The sequence below is a fragment of the Oryctolagus cuniculus genome, chromosome X, assembly GCF_051225735.1.
Source record: "Oryctolagus cuniculus isolate XC-2025 breed Fujian yellow rabbit chromosome X, ASM5122573v1, whole genome shotgun sequence".
Taxonomy (NCBI): Eukaryota; Metazoa; Chordata; class Mammalia; order Lagomorpha; family Leporidae; genus Oryctolagus; species Oryctolagus cuniculus.
This window is the reverse complement of record NC_142888.1, coordinates 86,251,609-86,267,353: the sequence shown is the minus strand read 5'-3', so window position 1 is coordinate 86,267,353 and position 15,745 is coordinate 86,251,609. Positions and strand designations below refer to the sequence as shown.

Below are 15,745 nucleotides of genomic sequence, written 5' to 3'. Positions count from 1 at the left end.
ATTTTACTGCTGCATAAATGTTAGAAGAGGAAAAGTCTTAAATAGCTGTTGACTAAAAACCTTCTGACAAAGATTTCAGAACTACATGAATCTAATTTCTGTTCTCACATTACATGAGAATAAGAACTACTTTAAAATTTCAGGAGTTTTATTAACAGCTTCCCTGACAGTTTATTTTATGTTCTGGTAATGTTTCTGTCCAATTTGGAGTTAAACACCTGTGCCCATATTTCTGGTTGTTGAAAAACTAGGTAGCTACTATGGTAGTATTGTAAGAAAAATAGCAAATTGTCAGAAGAATCTATCTTCAAGTTGTAATACATATTCATTAATTACAAAGCAACACAAATATGCTACTGTGATGCCACCTTCAGATTAACAAAACAGTTAATAAAATGTGAACTATGTCGTCTCCTAGAGAACCACAATCTCTCACTGAAGCGTCTGATTCTGACTGGTACATGGGATGGGCCCATTGAAGTCTTTTGGAGACTGTTAAAGAATGAATGGAAGCACATGCTCCAACTTCCAAACACTCTTAATTCCTTGTTGGAACTACCTTGCATTCATTCCATTCCTATTAAGAAGAGTATTTTTCAGAAATTTGAAATACTTATTTGGAGACACTAACAATATTGTTTTATATGAACTGCAAACTCTAATTCTCATTTTTCTAAATTCATGAGTATGACATAATAGAGCCACTTGCTGTTTCACTGGTGACATTTCAGGTGCTATTAATTTTTCTTTTATTAAGATTTGATACCCACGAATTTCTTAGTAAATTGATGGAAGGTGAATTGTACATTAACCAGTCCTTCTTGTTTCAGTAATCAACTACTTTTAGTAAATCAAGTTTAGAATAAAAAAGTGTTTTAAAACTAGGTAAGGTACGATTTGGGAATTATGTGTCGTTTTCAGATATTTGAGATTTGGGATTTTTTTAAACATTTATTTATTTTTTTGAAGGGCAGAGTTTCAGAGAGAGAGACAGAGAGACACAGAAAGATATTTTCCATCCACTAGTCTACTCCCCAAATGGCTACAATAGTCAGGGCTGGGCCAGGCTGGAGCCAAAAGCCTCCTCCTGGTCTCCCATGTGGGTGCAGGGGCCCAAGCACTTGGGTCATCTTTTTTTTTTAAGATTTATTTATTTATTTGTTTGAAAGGCAGAGCTACAGAGAGAGAGAGACAGAGAGAGAGAGACAAAGAGAGAGAGAGAGAAGTAGGTCTTCCATCCTCTGGTTCACTCTCCAATTGGCCGCAACAGCCAGAGCTGCGCCGATCAGAAGCCAGGAGCCGAGCTTCTTCCAAGTCTCCCACCTGGGTGCAGGGGCCCAAGAATTTGGGCCATCTTCTGCTTTCCCAGGCCACTAGCAGGGAGCTGGATCAGAAGTGGAGCAGCCGGAACTTGAACTGGTGCCCATATGGGATGCCAACACTGCAGGCGGCAGCTTTACCCACTGTGCCACAGTGCCAGCCCTTGGGTCATCTTTTGCTGCTTTTCTCAGGCACATTAGTAGGGAACTGGATCAGAAGTGGAGCAATCAGGACATGAACCCATACTCATGTGGGATGCCAGCATCACTGACAGCAACTTAAACTGCTAAGCCACAGCACAGGCCCAGGAGTTTGTTTGAGTTGATGGAAGTCTCCAAAATGGAAACACTAGATACTAAAAACACTTTTTTTCCTTTTTTTTGTGAAAGAAACAATCCATATAATAACCAGGAAAGGAAAGAACAATAACAAAAGTGACAAAAACCAGCATCAATGTCAGGACTTCATTTGACAGTGTATCAACATTACAGGTAGTTGTCAGCAGCTTTATTACCTGAGACTTGTTAAAAGTGAAAATTCTCAGGCCCACCCAAGATCTATTGAATCAGAAACTCTCTCAGATACAGCCCAGTCATCTAGTTTTAACAAGACCTGGAGGAAATTACAAGGTATAGTCAAGTTGACAACAATATCAAAAATACATCATGTTTTTATTGTGATATAAATACATTTAGAGGACAAGCAAGGACAAGTGCAGCAGCAGAAATCTTTTTTTTTTTCATTCTTCAATACATATATTCTTCTTTTATTGTTTTGTAATTGTTTCAACCAATTTTTATTTACAGAATATAAATCTCTTAAAGGTACATTCCTTCATTTAGTCAGTGGTAAAAAGCCTTATTAAACAGAAACAAAACCTAAACATCATCATTTATATTTTAACAAAGATACAGATCATTAAAAGTGTGTGAACATAGAATATAAGATGTAGGTTTCACTTAAGCAGTTACTTGAATGAGACTGTTTTTAAGTTTCTTCACTGACAACCCCATTTTAACCATTGAACAAATTGTACTTAAATTTTTTTTTAACTTTTATTTAATGAATATAAATTTCCAAAGTACAGCTTATGGATTACAATGGCTTCCCCCCCATACCATCCCTCCCACCCACAACCCTCCCCTTTCCCACTCCCTCTCCCCTTCCGTTCACATCAAGATTCATTTTCGATTATCTTAATATACAGAAGATCAGCTTAGTATACATTAAGTAAGGATTTCAACAGTTTGCTCCCACACAGAAACATAAAGTGAAAAATAATAGATGATTTTTTTAAATGATGATGAAATCAGATCAGACCTATTGTCATGTTTAATCCCAGTGAGAGTCAAGTTGCGAATTGATAATTTCTTTTTTCTTTTTTTTTTTTTTACAGAAGATCAGTTTAGTATGCATTAAGTAAAGATTTCAACAGTTTGCACCCCCATAGAAACACAAAGTGAAATATACTGTTTGAGTACTCGTTATAGCATTAAATCTCAATGTACAGCACATTAAGGACAGAGATCCTACATGAGGAGTAAGTGCACAGTGACTCCTGTTGTTGACTTTACCAATTGACACTCCTGTCTATGGCATCAGTAATCTCCCTATGCTCTAGTCATGAGTTTCCAAGGCTATGGAAGCCCTCTGAGTTCTCCGACTCTTATCTTGTTTAGACACGGTCATAGTCAAAGTGGAGGTTCTCTCCTCCCTTCAGAGAAAGGTACCTCCTTCTTTGAAGACCTGTTCTTTCCACTGGGATCTCACTCACAGAGATCTTTTTGCCAGAGTGTCTTGGCTTTCCATGCCTGAAATAGTCTCATGGGCTTTTCAGCCAGATCGGAATGCCTTTAGGACTGATTCTGAGGCCAGAGCAGCAGCAGAAATCTTGATATCTTTTATCCTGATTAGATGTCAATAGATTAAAAGCTAAAATTCTATATCATTGGATTCATTATTTTAAGGTGTATTTTTCTTTTTTTCCTTTGATATATTTTTCGTTTAAGTTATACAAGTTTCGTGTATTTCCTTGATACCATTATAGGAACATAGTAGCACTTCCCCCCACCTTCCCTCCCACCCACATCCTGATCCTTCCTCCCCTCCCTCTCATATTCCCACTCTTAATTTTTACAATGATCTTTTTTTAGTACACTTAATGCTCATATAGTTAATGCTATCCTAAGTAAAAGAGTTGAACAAATAGTATGTAGAGAAAACAAAACAAAGCAAAACAAAATACAGTTCCTCAACAAAAGTGACAAGGGCTATAAACCAACATTGATTATCAAAATGTCTCTTTCACTTTAATGCATTTTATTTCAGGTACTCTATTCATTACCTCTGATCAGAGAAAACATGATATCTATCCTAAAAACATTTTTTTCTTCCTCCAGTTCACATCAATTGCTATATTGTCCCTCATTATTATATTGTCATACTGATATCACTTCTAGCTCTAAATTTTTGCTTTCTTTTATGCTAATAAAATATCCATAGGGGCCGGTGCCGTGGCGCAGGAGGTTAATCCTCTGCCTGTGGCACCGGCATCCCATATGGGCGCCAGTTCTGGTCCCGGCTGCTCCTCTTCCGATCCAGCTCTCTGCTGTGGCCTGGGAAAGCAGTAGAGGATGGCCCAAATCCTTGGGCCCCTGCACCCGTGTGGGAAGACCGGGAGGAAGCTCCTGGCTCCTGGCTTCAGATTGGCGCAGCTCTGGCTGTTGCGGTCATTTGGGGAGCGAACCAACGAAGGAAGACCTTTCTCTCTGTCTCTCCCTTTCACTGTCTGTAACTATACCTCTCAAATAAATAAATAAAATCTTTAAAAAAATCCATAAATTTGGAAATGAACCAGTTAAAAGTTAGCTACAGTTTTGTTTCTCAACTCCCTCTTAGGGAAAGCCACTTAAAATGCTTGGCTCCAGTTTCATTATTTGTAAAATTTGCAAAATAATTATCTCATCCATGTATATGTTCATTTGGTCTATTAGTATAAGTGTTGATAATGTCTTTGCATTCTTTTCATATATTTCATGAAAATGTGATCTATGAAAAACATTTTAAAGTTATTAAACCATTCACAATCATACTGATTATAGTTATTGACTCACTGTAACAAAAAATTGAAGTATTTTAATCCAAGTTATTTTACTGTTAATAATCTTCCTAGTTTCTTCTTACCTGTTTAATAAAAAAGTAAGGTACATGAGCAAAATTAACACTTTAAGATTTGATTATTATTTATAGCCCTTGCCTATACTCTTTTTTAAAAGATTTTATTTTATTTGAAAGAGTTACAGAGAGAGTTAGAGATAGAGAGAGAGGTCTTCCATCTGCTGGTTCATTCCTCAGATGGCCACAATGGCTGGAGCTGAGCCGATCCGAAGCCAGGAGCTTCTTCTGGGTCACCCATGTAGATGCAGGGGCTCAAGGACTTGGGCCATCTTCTACTGCTATCCCAGGCCACAGCAGAGAGCTGGATTGGAAGAGGAGCTACCAGGACTAGAACTAGCGCCCATATGGGATGCCAGCGCTTCAGGCCAGGGCTTTAACTTGCTGTGCCACAGTGCCAGCCCCTGCCTATACTCTTAAGGAACAAAGTTTTTCTACTTACTACATGTTGAATTCTTTATTTAGTGGAAGACTAAGCTTGTGATTATAAAGAAAATTTTAAGTATTTTAAGTCATTGCAAAAATTAAGAGAAAAATAAGAAAAGAAAGGAGGGTGGGAGTGAGGGAGAAAGAGTGGGAAGAATCACTATGCTCCTAAAAGCATAAATGAGGCCGGTGCCACGGCTCAATAGGCTAATCCTCCACCTGCGGTGCCGGCACACCGGGTTCTCGTCCCGGTCGGGGCACTGGATTCTGTCCCGGTTGCTCCTCTTCCAGTCCAGCTCTCTGCTGTGGCCCAGGAGTGCAGTGGAGGATGGCCCAAGTGCTCGGGCCCTGCACCCGCATGGGAGACCAGGAGAAGCACCTGGCTCCTGGCTTCAGATCAGCGCGGTGCGCGGGCTGCAGCGCGCCGGCCATGAGGGGTGAACCAACGGAAAAAGAAGACCTTTCTCTCTGTCTCTCTCACTGTCCACTCTGCCTGTCAAAAAAAAGAATATATGAAACAAATTTTTAAAAATGTTAAAATATTTTACACATACACATCCTTGAAAGAGAAATCTGAAATTTTATGAATTATATATACATTTTCAGTGAAAATCAAGCATCACTTTTTTATTATTTATATTAAAGGCAGAAAGAGACAGACAAAAGGACAGAGGTCAGTTCATTTGCCCACTCGCCAAATGCCTACAACAGCAGGGACTGGACAAGCTGAAACCAGGAGCCAAGAACACACTCTTGAGTCTCCCATGTGGGGGTCAGAGACCCAACTGCTAGAACCATCACCTGCTGCCTCCCAGAGTGTGCATTAGCAGGAAGCTGAAATAGAGAGCAGAGCCAGGACACCCACCTAGGCACTCCCTTATGGAATGTTGGCATCCTAGATGCCATCTTATCTGCTGCACCAAAAGTCTGCTCCTCAAAGACACTTTTTTTAAAAACACCAGTACATTTGTACATTATACAAGGCCATTGTATATGATCCTTCATAGCTTAAGATCTAGAAACTGCTGCTAACAAGGTTTTGTTATTTACTTTGTAGATGAAGAACTGATGATGATTTTGATGATGAAGAACTGAAAAAGACAAATAATGTAAAATAGTCAAGACATTAAATTGTAAGGTCAAACTTATACTCCAAAGCCTGTTTCTCTGATTTGAGTGAAAAGTGTTTGAAGAATAAAATTTCAGTTATGTATTAGGTCACTGTGCGATAAACTCTAAACCTCAGAGCTCATAAAATAATGTGGCGCATTATTGTTGTGGTGCATATCCAAATATTTATAGTGCATATCCACTCTGCACCAGGAACTGGGTTATCACTAGAAACACAATACGTACAAGCAAAAACACACATGACCTCTACGCTTGGGTAGCTTATATCATTGTGGCAGAAAAGCCCATTCAAAATACTCCACAAATACATGAGGTAAACGTCACAAAGGAAAGGTTATGGTTTCTCTCTCTCTCTCTCTCTCTCTCTCTCCTCTCTTTCTTTCTTCCTCCCTTCCTCTGTCACTCTGCCTCTCAAATATATCAGTCTTTAAAGACTGAAAGAATAAGGACTGATGTGGCTGGACTGCACAAAGTGGGATACAAAAAGAGAAAGGCAAATATATGGGCCCTTGCATACATAATATACAGAGCCTTATAGGCCATGGTAAGGACTTTAGTTGGTATTTTTTTAAAAATTTATTTATTTATTTGGAAAATCAGAATTATACAGAGAGAGGAGAGGGAGGGAGAGAGAGAGAGAGAGAGAGGTCTTCCATCCGCTGGTTCACTCCCCAAATGGCCGCAACGGCCAGTTCCGAGCTAGTCCAAAGCCGGGAGCCAGGAGCTTCACCCAAGTCTTTCAAGCACCTGGGCCATCCTCCACTGCTTTTCCCAGGCCCTTAACAGGGAGCTGGACCGGAAGTGGAGCAGCCGGGGCACGAACTGGTGCCAGTATGGGATGCTGTTGTTGCAGACGGTGACTTTACCTGCTACCACAATGCTGGCTTTCAAATTGGTCATTTCTAAGCAACTTCAGTTTTCATAGAGGTCTAATATGTCAGATCTAGAAAAGATCTGATAGAGAAATCCAATACAAATTCCTTTATTGTGAAATCAAGAAAATGATCCCAAGAGGATATTTTCGAGGCTGATGTTCCTGAGGACATCATCCTAGTTATCAAGTTGGCACTTGTGGAAACTTACAATTTGTAAGATACTTCATAAATATTCAGAGTGTTACCTAAAGCACAAATGGACACCAAACCTTCCTAGATGGGAAGTTGAAACCCAATAAGATTGAAATGAGAACAACTGAACCATCAAAAACAGCTAGATGCAGTTACTATTCCTCATGTGTAAGTTGTGTGAGCTAAATTCCTAAAACTTGAAAGGGCATAGGAATTTCAGGGAGAGCTTAGTTAATTTTTTGAAAGCTTTTATTTAATAAATATAAATCTCATAGGTACAGCTTTTTGGAGTATAGTGGTTCCTCCCCCCATGCTCGCCCTCTCACCCCCACTCCTGTCCCACCTCCTACTCCCTTTCTCATCTCATTCTTCATTAAGATTCATTTTTAATTAACTTTATATACAGAAGATCAACTCTATACTAAGTCAATATTTCAACAGTTTGCACCCACACAGACACACAAAGTATAAAGTGCTGTTTGAATACTAGTTTTACTGTTATTTCTCATAGTACAACTCATTAAGGACAGAGGTCCCACATGAGGACTAAGTGCACAGTGACTCCTGTTGTTGATCTAACAATCGACACCCTTATTTATGATGTTAGTGATCACCCGATCCTGTCACGAGCTGCCACGGCCATGGAAGCCTTCCAAGTCCACAAACTCCGACATTATTTAGGCAGGACCATAATCAGAGTGGAAGTTCTCTCCTCCCTTCAGAGAAAGGTACCCCTCTCTTTGATGGTGTCCTCTTTCCACTGGGATCTCACCCACAGAAATCCCCCATGTAGGACATTTTTTGCCACAGTGTCTTGGCTTTCCATGCCTGAAATCCTCCCATGGGCGTTCCAGACAGATCCAAATGCCTTAAGGGCTCATTCTGAGGCCAGAGTGCTGTTCAGGGCGTTGAAATTCTATGAGTCTGCTGTGTGACCTGCCAGGGAGAGCTTATTTAAAACGCGAATTTCTGTGTTTTCCCTCAGGTTCTGATTGAGGATGATGGAGTGTGGAATCCAAGAATCTTCACTTTAATAAGATTCCAAGAGATTCTAATGTGTCGAAACTTTAGAATAAAATGCATAAACACTCACTTGCTAGCAAATTAAGAGTTAAAAAGAAAGTTTGGGGTGGTCTTTTGCCTTAAAACTCAGGATGCTGTTTGAGAGGCCCATATCCCATCCTGGAGTGCCTAGATTCAAGTCCCAGCTCCCCTCCTGAGTCTAGCTTCCTGATAGTGTACAAGACAGAAGTAAGTAGATCCCTACCACCCACATAAGAAACCTGGACTGAGCTCCAGGCTCGGCCTGAACCAACTCTCTCTCTCTCTCTCTCTCTCTCTCTCTCATAAATGCAATTAATTAATTAATTTAAAAAGAAATTGAATAAAATTGTACCAATCAGTATTATTCCAGGACTAATTTTACTCAGTTGCAAATGTTTCAAAGCAATTTAAAATTATTACCTGTTATGACTCTATCTGCAAGCCATAAAAGGGAAATATAAAAGTACTTATATCCAAGTCATATAATGTTGGTAATCATAAAAACACATGCACCTCGACCTTCAGAGCAATTTAACCCAATAGTTTAATAAAGTTATCTTTAATACACCAGCACTGGCACAAAGTGTTATGGCAAAGTTATCATTTTGAAGACACATAATGATTTAATTTGTTCAAAAATATAACATGAAGATTTAAAAATATTGTAGTAAGGTCACCTAACAAAATACAATTTCTAATGAATTTAACTCCTCACTAATTTTTTTAAAGCTATTTCATGAGAAGATTTTCCTTCAGGAACAATTTAATAAATGTTAGAAAAGGTTAAATCATAGTTTTGGAACTTTACTAATTATTTGTATGACTGTCATCAGCAGTTGGCAGGCTACGATTTTGACAAAAATATTTATAATGACAGTAATCACGTTTATTTTCATTCTGTTGATTTTCTTTGTCTAATGAATATGGGCTTTATTATTATCTGTAACACATCAAAATGGTAGTGCTGCTCGCAAAATAATGAACTGTTTGTGTTTGCTCCTAAACAGAATTTACGATAATACACAAAAATTTGTAAATGAATACTAAGCCCACCTATGGTACCAGGATACACAGGGAAGCAATCAGCAGCTAGAACAGAGTAGAAGGTTTATATTTGCTCTGGACTTACTCAGCAGGTTCTACTGCTGATTTCCTGAATTCCTCCCCTGCCCTGCAGGGTGGTGGTAATTGTTAGTTTCCAGCTTCAGGGTCCATTCCAATGCTAGTATCTCAGGTGTCTAAGAACAGACAAGAAGTAGGGGGAAGAAACAACTTCCTTGATCACCTCCATCAGCATGTCTCCTATTGTCCTATTTTTTGTTGTCTTGTCGCCTTGACTCTAGTAGTCTTCCTGATTCTAGACTACTTGCCTTGGACTTTGAACCATCATTGTGCCTGCCTTCTTTTTAACCTTGTGGCTTTCAACTTCTTGGACGGCCTGATGCCTGTTTGTCCAGTTTGCTGACTCTTGGCCCAATCAGATTCCTGATATCTCTGTTTGTCTTACTGTCTGTTCACCTGTTCCTTCACCAGCCCTAGGCACACATTGCAATCTCCCCGTCCCGGCAAATTGCCCAGAGCAGTTGACCCCGTAGCAATATGTGTTCAAGTGCTGCCAGTGTCCAGTGCACTTGGATGCCTGATTAAAATAGAACTTAAAGGAGGCAATAATCAATAAAGTTAACCATGCATTTGTAGAAATAAAATTTAAAACTTTGTTAAAATTAAATTCTGGGGGCCGGCACTGTGGCATGGTAAGCAAAGCTGCTGCCTGCAGTGCTGGCATCCCATGTGGGTGCCAGTTCAAGTCTTGGCTGCTCCATTTCTGATCCAGCTCTCTGCTATGGCCTGGGAAAGCAGTAGAAGATGGCCCAAGTCTTTGGGCCCCTGCACTCGCGTGGGAGACCTGGAGGAGGCTTCTGGCTCCTGGCTTCGGGTTAGCTCAGCTCTGGCTGTTGTGGTCATTTGGGGAGTGAACCAGCAGAATGGAAGACCTCTCTCTCTCTCTGGCTCTACCTCTCTTCAACTCTGCTTTTCAAATAAATAAATAAATAAATCTTTAAGCAAAGAAAATTAAATTTTGAACCATCATTTGTAGAGTAGAATACATGGTTCATAAGAATTAACACAGTGCAACAACTCAGAGGTATCAGTCAACAAATATTTGAGTGCCTACCATGGGCAAGCCACTATACTGGAAAGGAAGGGATTTCTAACCATTGAAATACGTTTACTTTCCAACAAATAAACAAGGTAGCAGAGAGTTTTCCTTGGGGAGACTGTGAAGAAAAAAATCCACAAAAAGATTAGAGGAAAAAAAAGAGTAAAATCCATTCTACTAACGACCTAGCAATTAAAATTACAGATCTTAACTTACTCCCAGCTGAACTGTCTAATAGCATATTTCAGCAGGGGTTGGAAAACCAGTTTAGTGTTTTAGATATTCTGAGAAAGGTGACTTTCAGCCTTGTCACGTGGGATTCCCAAGAGTCCAGTTCCTTATTCCAATCCACTCCATGTTTATGAAAGTGCATTAGCTGGAACCATAAGAAGAAAAAAAATCATGGCAGGAAGTCATCCAGTCCTGATCAGTTGACAGGTAGCACAAAGTTGACGGTGTTATTTATTACTAAGTCAGTCGTGATTAAGGGTTACGTGTGTGCACAGTTGGAGGAGGGACAGGCAAAGGGAAATGTAGATAACTAAAGTGAAATAGAGCTGGTGTGTTCAGAGCTTATGTTGCTAGAGGCGAGATCAGTTACCTACCTGCAACTGAAATTTCAAACTTCTGTTTAGCGCAGACATGAGTGGACAATGGTGACGGATAGTTGGAAATATCAGCAGGCATCTTAAATGTTATGCTCAAATGCACGAGCAATGAACCAGCCTATTAAGTCCAGAATTTTTTGGCTCTTTGCAGTTTTTACCTTTTCAGTTAAAAGTACAGCATCTTTTTCCACAAATGCCTATGTGACTGTGACTTTCTACAATGAAACCAGCAACTATACTACAACGGAGACATGTGAGTGCGGTGTTTATGGATTAGCCTCACGGGTGGCTAACGCGATGGGAGTGGTAGGCATTCCTAAGAACAACAACTACCAAGCTTGTGACCACAACACTGAATTTACTAACACTAAGAAGCCCTGGATTGCGCTGATAGAAAGAGGTAACTGTACATTTTCAGAAAAAATTCTAACAGCGGGCAGAAGGAACGCTGATGCTGTTGTGATTTTCAATGCTCCAGGGACTGGCAACCAGACAATACAGATGGCAAATTTTGGTAAGTAACCATTGATTCTCAGAGTGGGCGAATGTCTTTGTTTTCTTAAAAAATGGCATTAACGTCCAGAATTACTCTTGAATGTGACATTGAAGTTGTAAAGCAATTTTACTTTCGACTTCCTTGTCTGTCACTGCTTCGAATTACTTTATTACTATTCTGTACTTTCAATTAGTGGATCCGAAGGATAAAAGCCCTTCATGAAATGTTCCTTTTTTATTTTCAGGTTTTCTTAGCTCTCAGTTTTCTGAGTGTGTGTTATATTATTGCTTTTTAACAAACTGTACCTCTACACATCAAAAATTGATACTCTTTTCATTTCATTATTAATTTGTACTTTTAAGTTTGATTCATTTCCTCCTGCGAAAACTATTGTATACATTCAAATTATGTAAAACTGAAGAGCAGATTCTCTATTATGATTAAACCATAGCATATTGTGAGTGTGTAGGTGGTACAGAAGATGAGAATTTGACTCAACTATATAGCATGTAAGATTTGAATGTGATTGTAGGATTCATACCTACAAAAGCACTCTGTAAGAACCGTTGGTATCCATTGGAAAGGGCATGGCAGTAGTAGGATTGATGCAGCGAATCACATCAAGGATAAAGATTCCCCTTAGAAATATGTACTGGTGTTTCTTAAGTAAATTGAATCATCTGATTTATTAATTTTGTGAAGGAATTTGCTTCTCAGAATTACAAAACATAACATACTGGTGTTATGTTTTGGAATGTAAGTCTCTTACCCTGTAAATGGTTTTTAAACCAGTGAAGAAGTAGACTTTTTTTTTTTTTTATTTTTGACAGGCAGAGTGAACAGTGAGAGAGAGAGACAAGAGAGAAAGGTCTTCTTTTTCCATTGGTTCACCCTCCAATGGCCTCCGCGGCCGGCGCGCTGCAGCCGGCGCATCGCGCTGATCTGAAGCCAGGAGCCAGGTGCTTCTCCTGGTCTCCCATGGGGTGCAGGGCCCAAGCACTTGGGCCATCCTCCACTGCCTTCCCGGGCCACAGCAGAGAGCTGGCCTGGAAGAGGGGCAGCCAGGAGAGAATCCGGCGCCCCAACCGGGACTAGAACCCGGTGTGCTGGCGCCACAAGGCGGAGGATTAGCCTGTTGAGCCACGGCGCCGGCCAGAAGTAGACTTTTGACCCAAATTTTCCACATCGTGGGTTGCTATTTGTATTTTCTGCCCCAGACTTGGCCAAAGGAAAAAGGGAACAATCTCAAACAAGGTAAGAGCCAACAGGATTGGTGTTATCACTGCCAAATCTGGACTCGAAGAAAATCGATGGAAATTAAACAAATTTCAGAATTTTTAAAAGGATAAAATCAAATTTGTGTTAGAATTAATAGGAAACATTCCAGGTTGTATGCATACAATATAGCAGTTTAGTGCTAATGTTTGAAAAAAACAAGCTGATTGTTTCTCTGGGCATCAAAAACCCAGGTATAATGGTATGATGGCCTTTCAGCAGTACAGAATTATTCTAAATATAACAAAACTCTGTTTTCTACTTTTTCTAACATTTGAGGGACATTGCCAGAGCTTAGACAGCCACACTTTTTTTCTCAGGTTAAGAGCATTTCACAAGCATTAGCTGTATGTTCTTACATTTTCACTTTATTTTTGCAGAGCAAAAGCAGTGCTAGGAATCAAACCTGCTTGAAAGAAACGACTTCCTTGTGTTTAAGCTTAGAGCTCCTGAATACTCGAGATTTCCTTGTGCATGCACAATCACAGGTCTGCTTCATCACTCGTCTGCTATTTTTAAAATGTAGACAGCATCAAGGTAGATTGCAGTCCTGTTTTCAAAACTTGCTTTGCAACTTGCAGTCGGGACCAACATGTAGTGGAATGTACATACCCTCACACTGTGTTTAAAATATTTACCAAAGGTCACTCGGTAAAACTTGCCTAAAGGTGTGTGCAGTCATCTGAGTATGTGGCTCTGAACAGAGTTTTTCAAAGCAGTCAAATAGAGTTATTATACAATATATGAGGGATCCTCAAAAAAGTTCATTAGAATGCACATTATGAAAAAACTATGAATGAGTTTCAAAAATTGCACTAAAATAAATGTTATCCTTAGATTGCATTTTCTGTAAGCTTTATGAAGGCCCCTCATATATGCTACAACATGGATGGGTGTCGAAAACATTATGTTAAGTGAAGGAAGCATATATTGCATGGTTCCATTTATATGAATTTTAGAGAATAGGCAGCATCATGGAGATGGTGGTTGGCCAGGACTGAGGAGGCTATGGGGTAGAGAGTCACCACTAAAGGGTATGAGCTTCCTTTTTGAAGTGATGAAATGTTCTGAAATTGAAATTGGTGTCAGTTACTCATTAGGAGTCTTTAAAACATTCACGGAAATGCCTATTATGAAAAATTTATGCATGGATTTCAAAAATGTTGGCACCAAAATAAACTTATATTTCGTTCCATTTTCTTTCCACACATACTTGGAATTCTCCTCATCTACCTCCAGTATAGTGGAAGATACATCTTCAAAAGCATCATTTAAAGCTACAGCATTGTCTGTGTTTTAAAATAAGCACATTGAAAAAGATAGCATACTGATAGCAACTGTGAGAGTTAATGTTTATTGGCATTTATTATATGCCAGGTACTGTTCTAAGATCTTTATTTTATTGAGTATCATTCTTTAATTACAAATGATCTCAACTCAAAAGAATTAACATTGTAAGCCTGGAGTTTGCAGTTATAAGAGCTGTCAACTAGAGTGTTACTGGATTTTTTTTTCCTTCCCAGACATTTCGCAGGTATGCAAATATCTATGATGCAGTTGGAAAATGTAAAGAAATGAGTATGGATATGGAAACTACATGGTCAGCCTCTAGATGGTTAAAATTTGAGTCATGATTTCATAATGTAAGCCAAAAATTTTCTTGCTGTTGCTCTCCTTTTCCTTAGTGGATTTTTCTTATTTGATGGCTTGTTTACTAAAGCTCATGGCTTCATCTTCTGTCACCTTATCTTTTATCACCCCTACATCTATACTGTAGCCTCCTCACTTCCGTGCACCCTCCCACCCTTCCCTGACTCTCCTACCTCTTCATTCCCTCGGTCCATTTTCCTATGCTGTCTTACAAGTCCTTGCACAGTGTGTGTCTTTTTACTTCTTACTGATGCCAGTGCCCCCAGCCAAGACCACTAGCAAGAGACTGAGAACACACATCATGGAAAACCATGGGGCATCTCAGTAAGAGAGCATTAGGAAGGACTTACAGAGGGGTGGGCGTTTGGCACAGGGGACTCCCACATCTCATATGGGAGTGCCTGGGTTTTGACTTCTGCTCCACTCTGCATTCCAGCTTCCTGTCAATGTGCACTCTGAGAGGCAGAAGTAATAGCCCAACTATTTGGGCCCCTGCCACCTAGGTGGAAGACCTGGATTGACTTCCTGGCTCCTGGTTTCAGCCTGGCCCAGCCCTGGCTGTTGCGGTCATTTGGGAAGTGAACTAGTAGATGAGATTCTTGTCTGTCTCTGTCTGTCTGTCTGTCTATCTATCTTTCCCACCCTCCCTCCCTCTCTGAAGCTCTGTGTTTCAAATAAAATGTTTACAAATAATGGACTTAGAGGTTTACACTTGCTTAGCATGATTTAGGGGAGGATTTAAGGAAGCAAGCCTTGCCCAATCATCCTAGCTTGCTTGAGATTGAAGGTTTCCTGGGATGCAGGATTCTCAGTGCTAAAACCAGGCAATTCCTGGGTAAACTGGGACAAGTTGGCCACCTTAGCTGGCTTTCTGGATTTGGATGCTTTCAGGAAGTAGGAGTAATTCTATGATTGGGTTTCTAAGTCAATATTTTCTGTAAGCGCAAAAGACTTGCCCAAGGCTAAAGCTGTGATTAATAAAAAAGGCAGTCATCATTCATCTTAGCCAGGGACACAGGAATATTTGGTCATATATGTGGCTTGGACGCTGTCCCTGTTTTACTTGAGTTCAAACATGACTACAGGGCGTCTTTTTTTTGTCTTTAACGTATCAAGGTCACAGAATGACCTTCTCTAAAGTTGATGTCTTGTGAACTGGTTTCATTGCAACAAGAAAACACCAAGACTCAATTGACATTGCTAGACCAGGTGCTGGATATCAAGGGATACTTGCTTCTCATTGACAATTCACTCTCTTACTGATGTGCCACTAGATTCTCTCCCCACCCACGTCCTTTTTTAAATTTTATTTTATTTATTTGAGAAAGTTACAGAGAGAGAGAGAGAGAGAGAGAGAGAGAGAGAGGTCTTCTACCTGCTGGTTCACTCCCCA

The 15,745-nt window shown here is 39.8% G+C and overlaps 1 protein-coding gene across 1 annotated transcript in view; it reads left to right on the top strand.

Moving 5' to 3' along the window:
- The first annotated feature begins 10,882 nt into the window (after positions 1–10,882).
- The window catches only part of RNF128 (ring finger protein 128), a 113,466-nt gene continuing 108,603 nt past the window's right edge, over positions 10,883–15,745 (top strand). Inside the window, exon 1 of the mRNA XM_008272843.5 lies at positions 10,883–11,445. Within this exon, the coding sequence (XP_008271065.2) occupies positions 11,016–11,445 (430 nt within the window). The 5' untranslated portion in view covers positions 10,883–11,015. The remainder of the gene's footprint in view (positions 11,446–15,745) is intronic.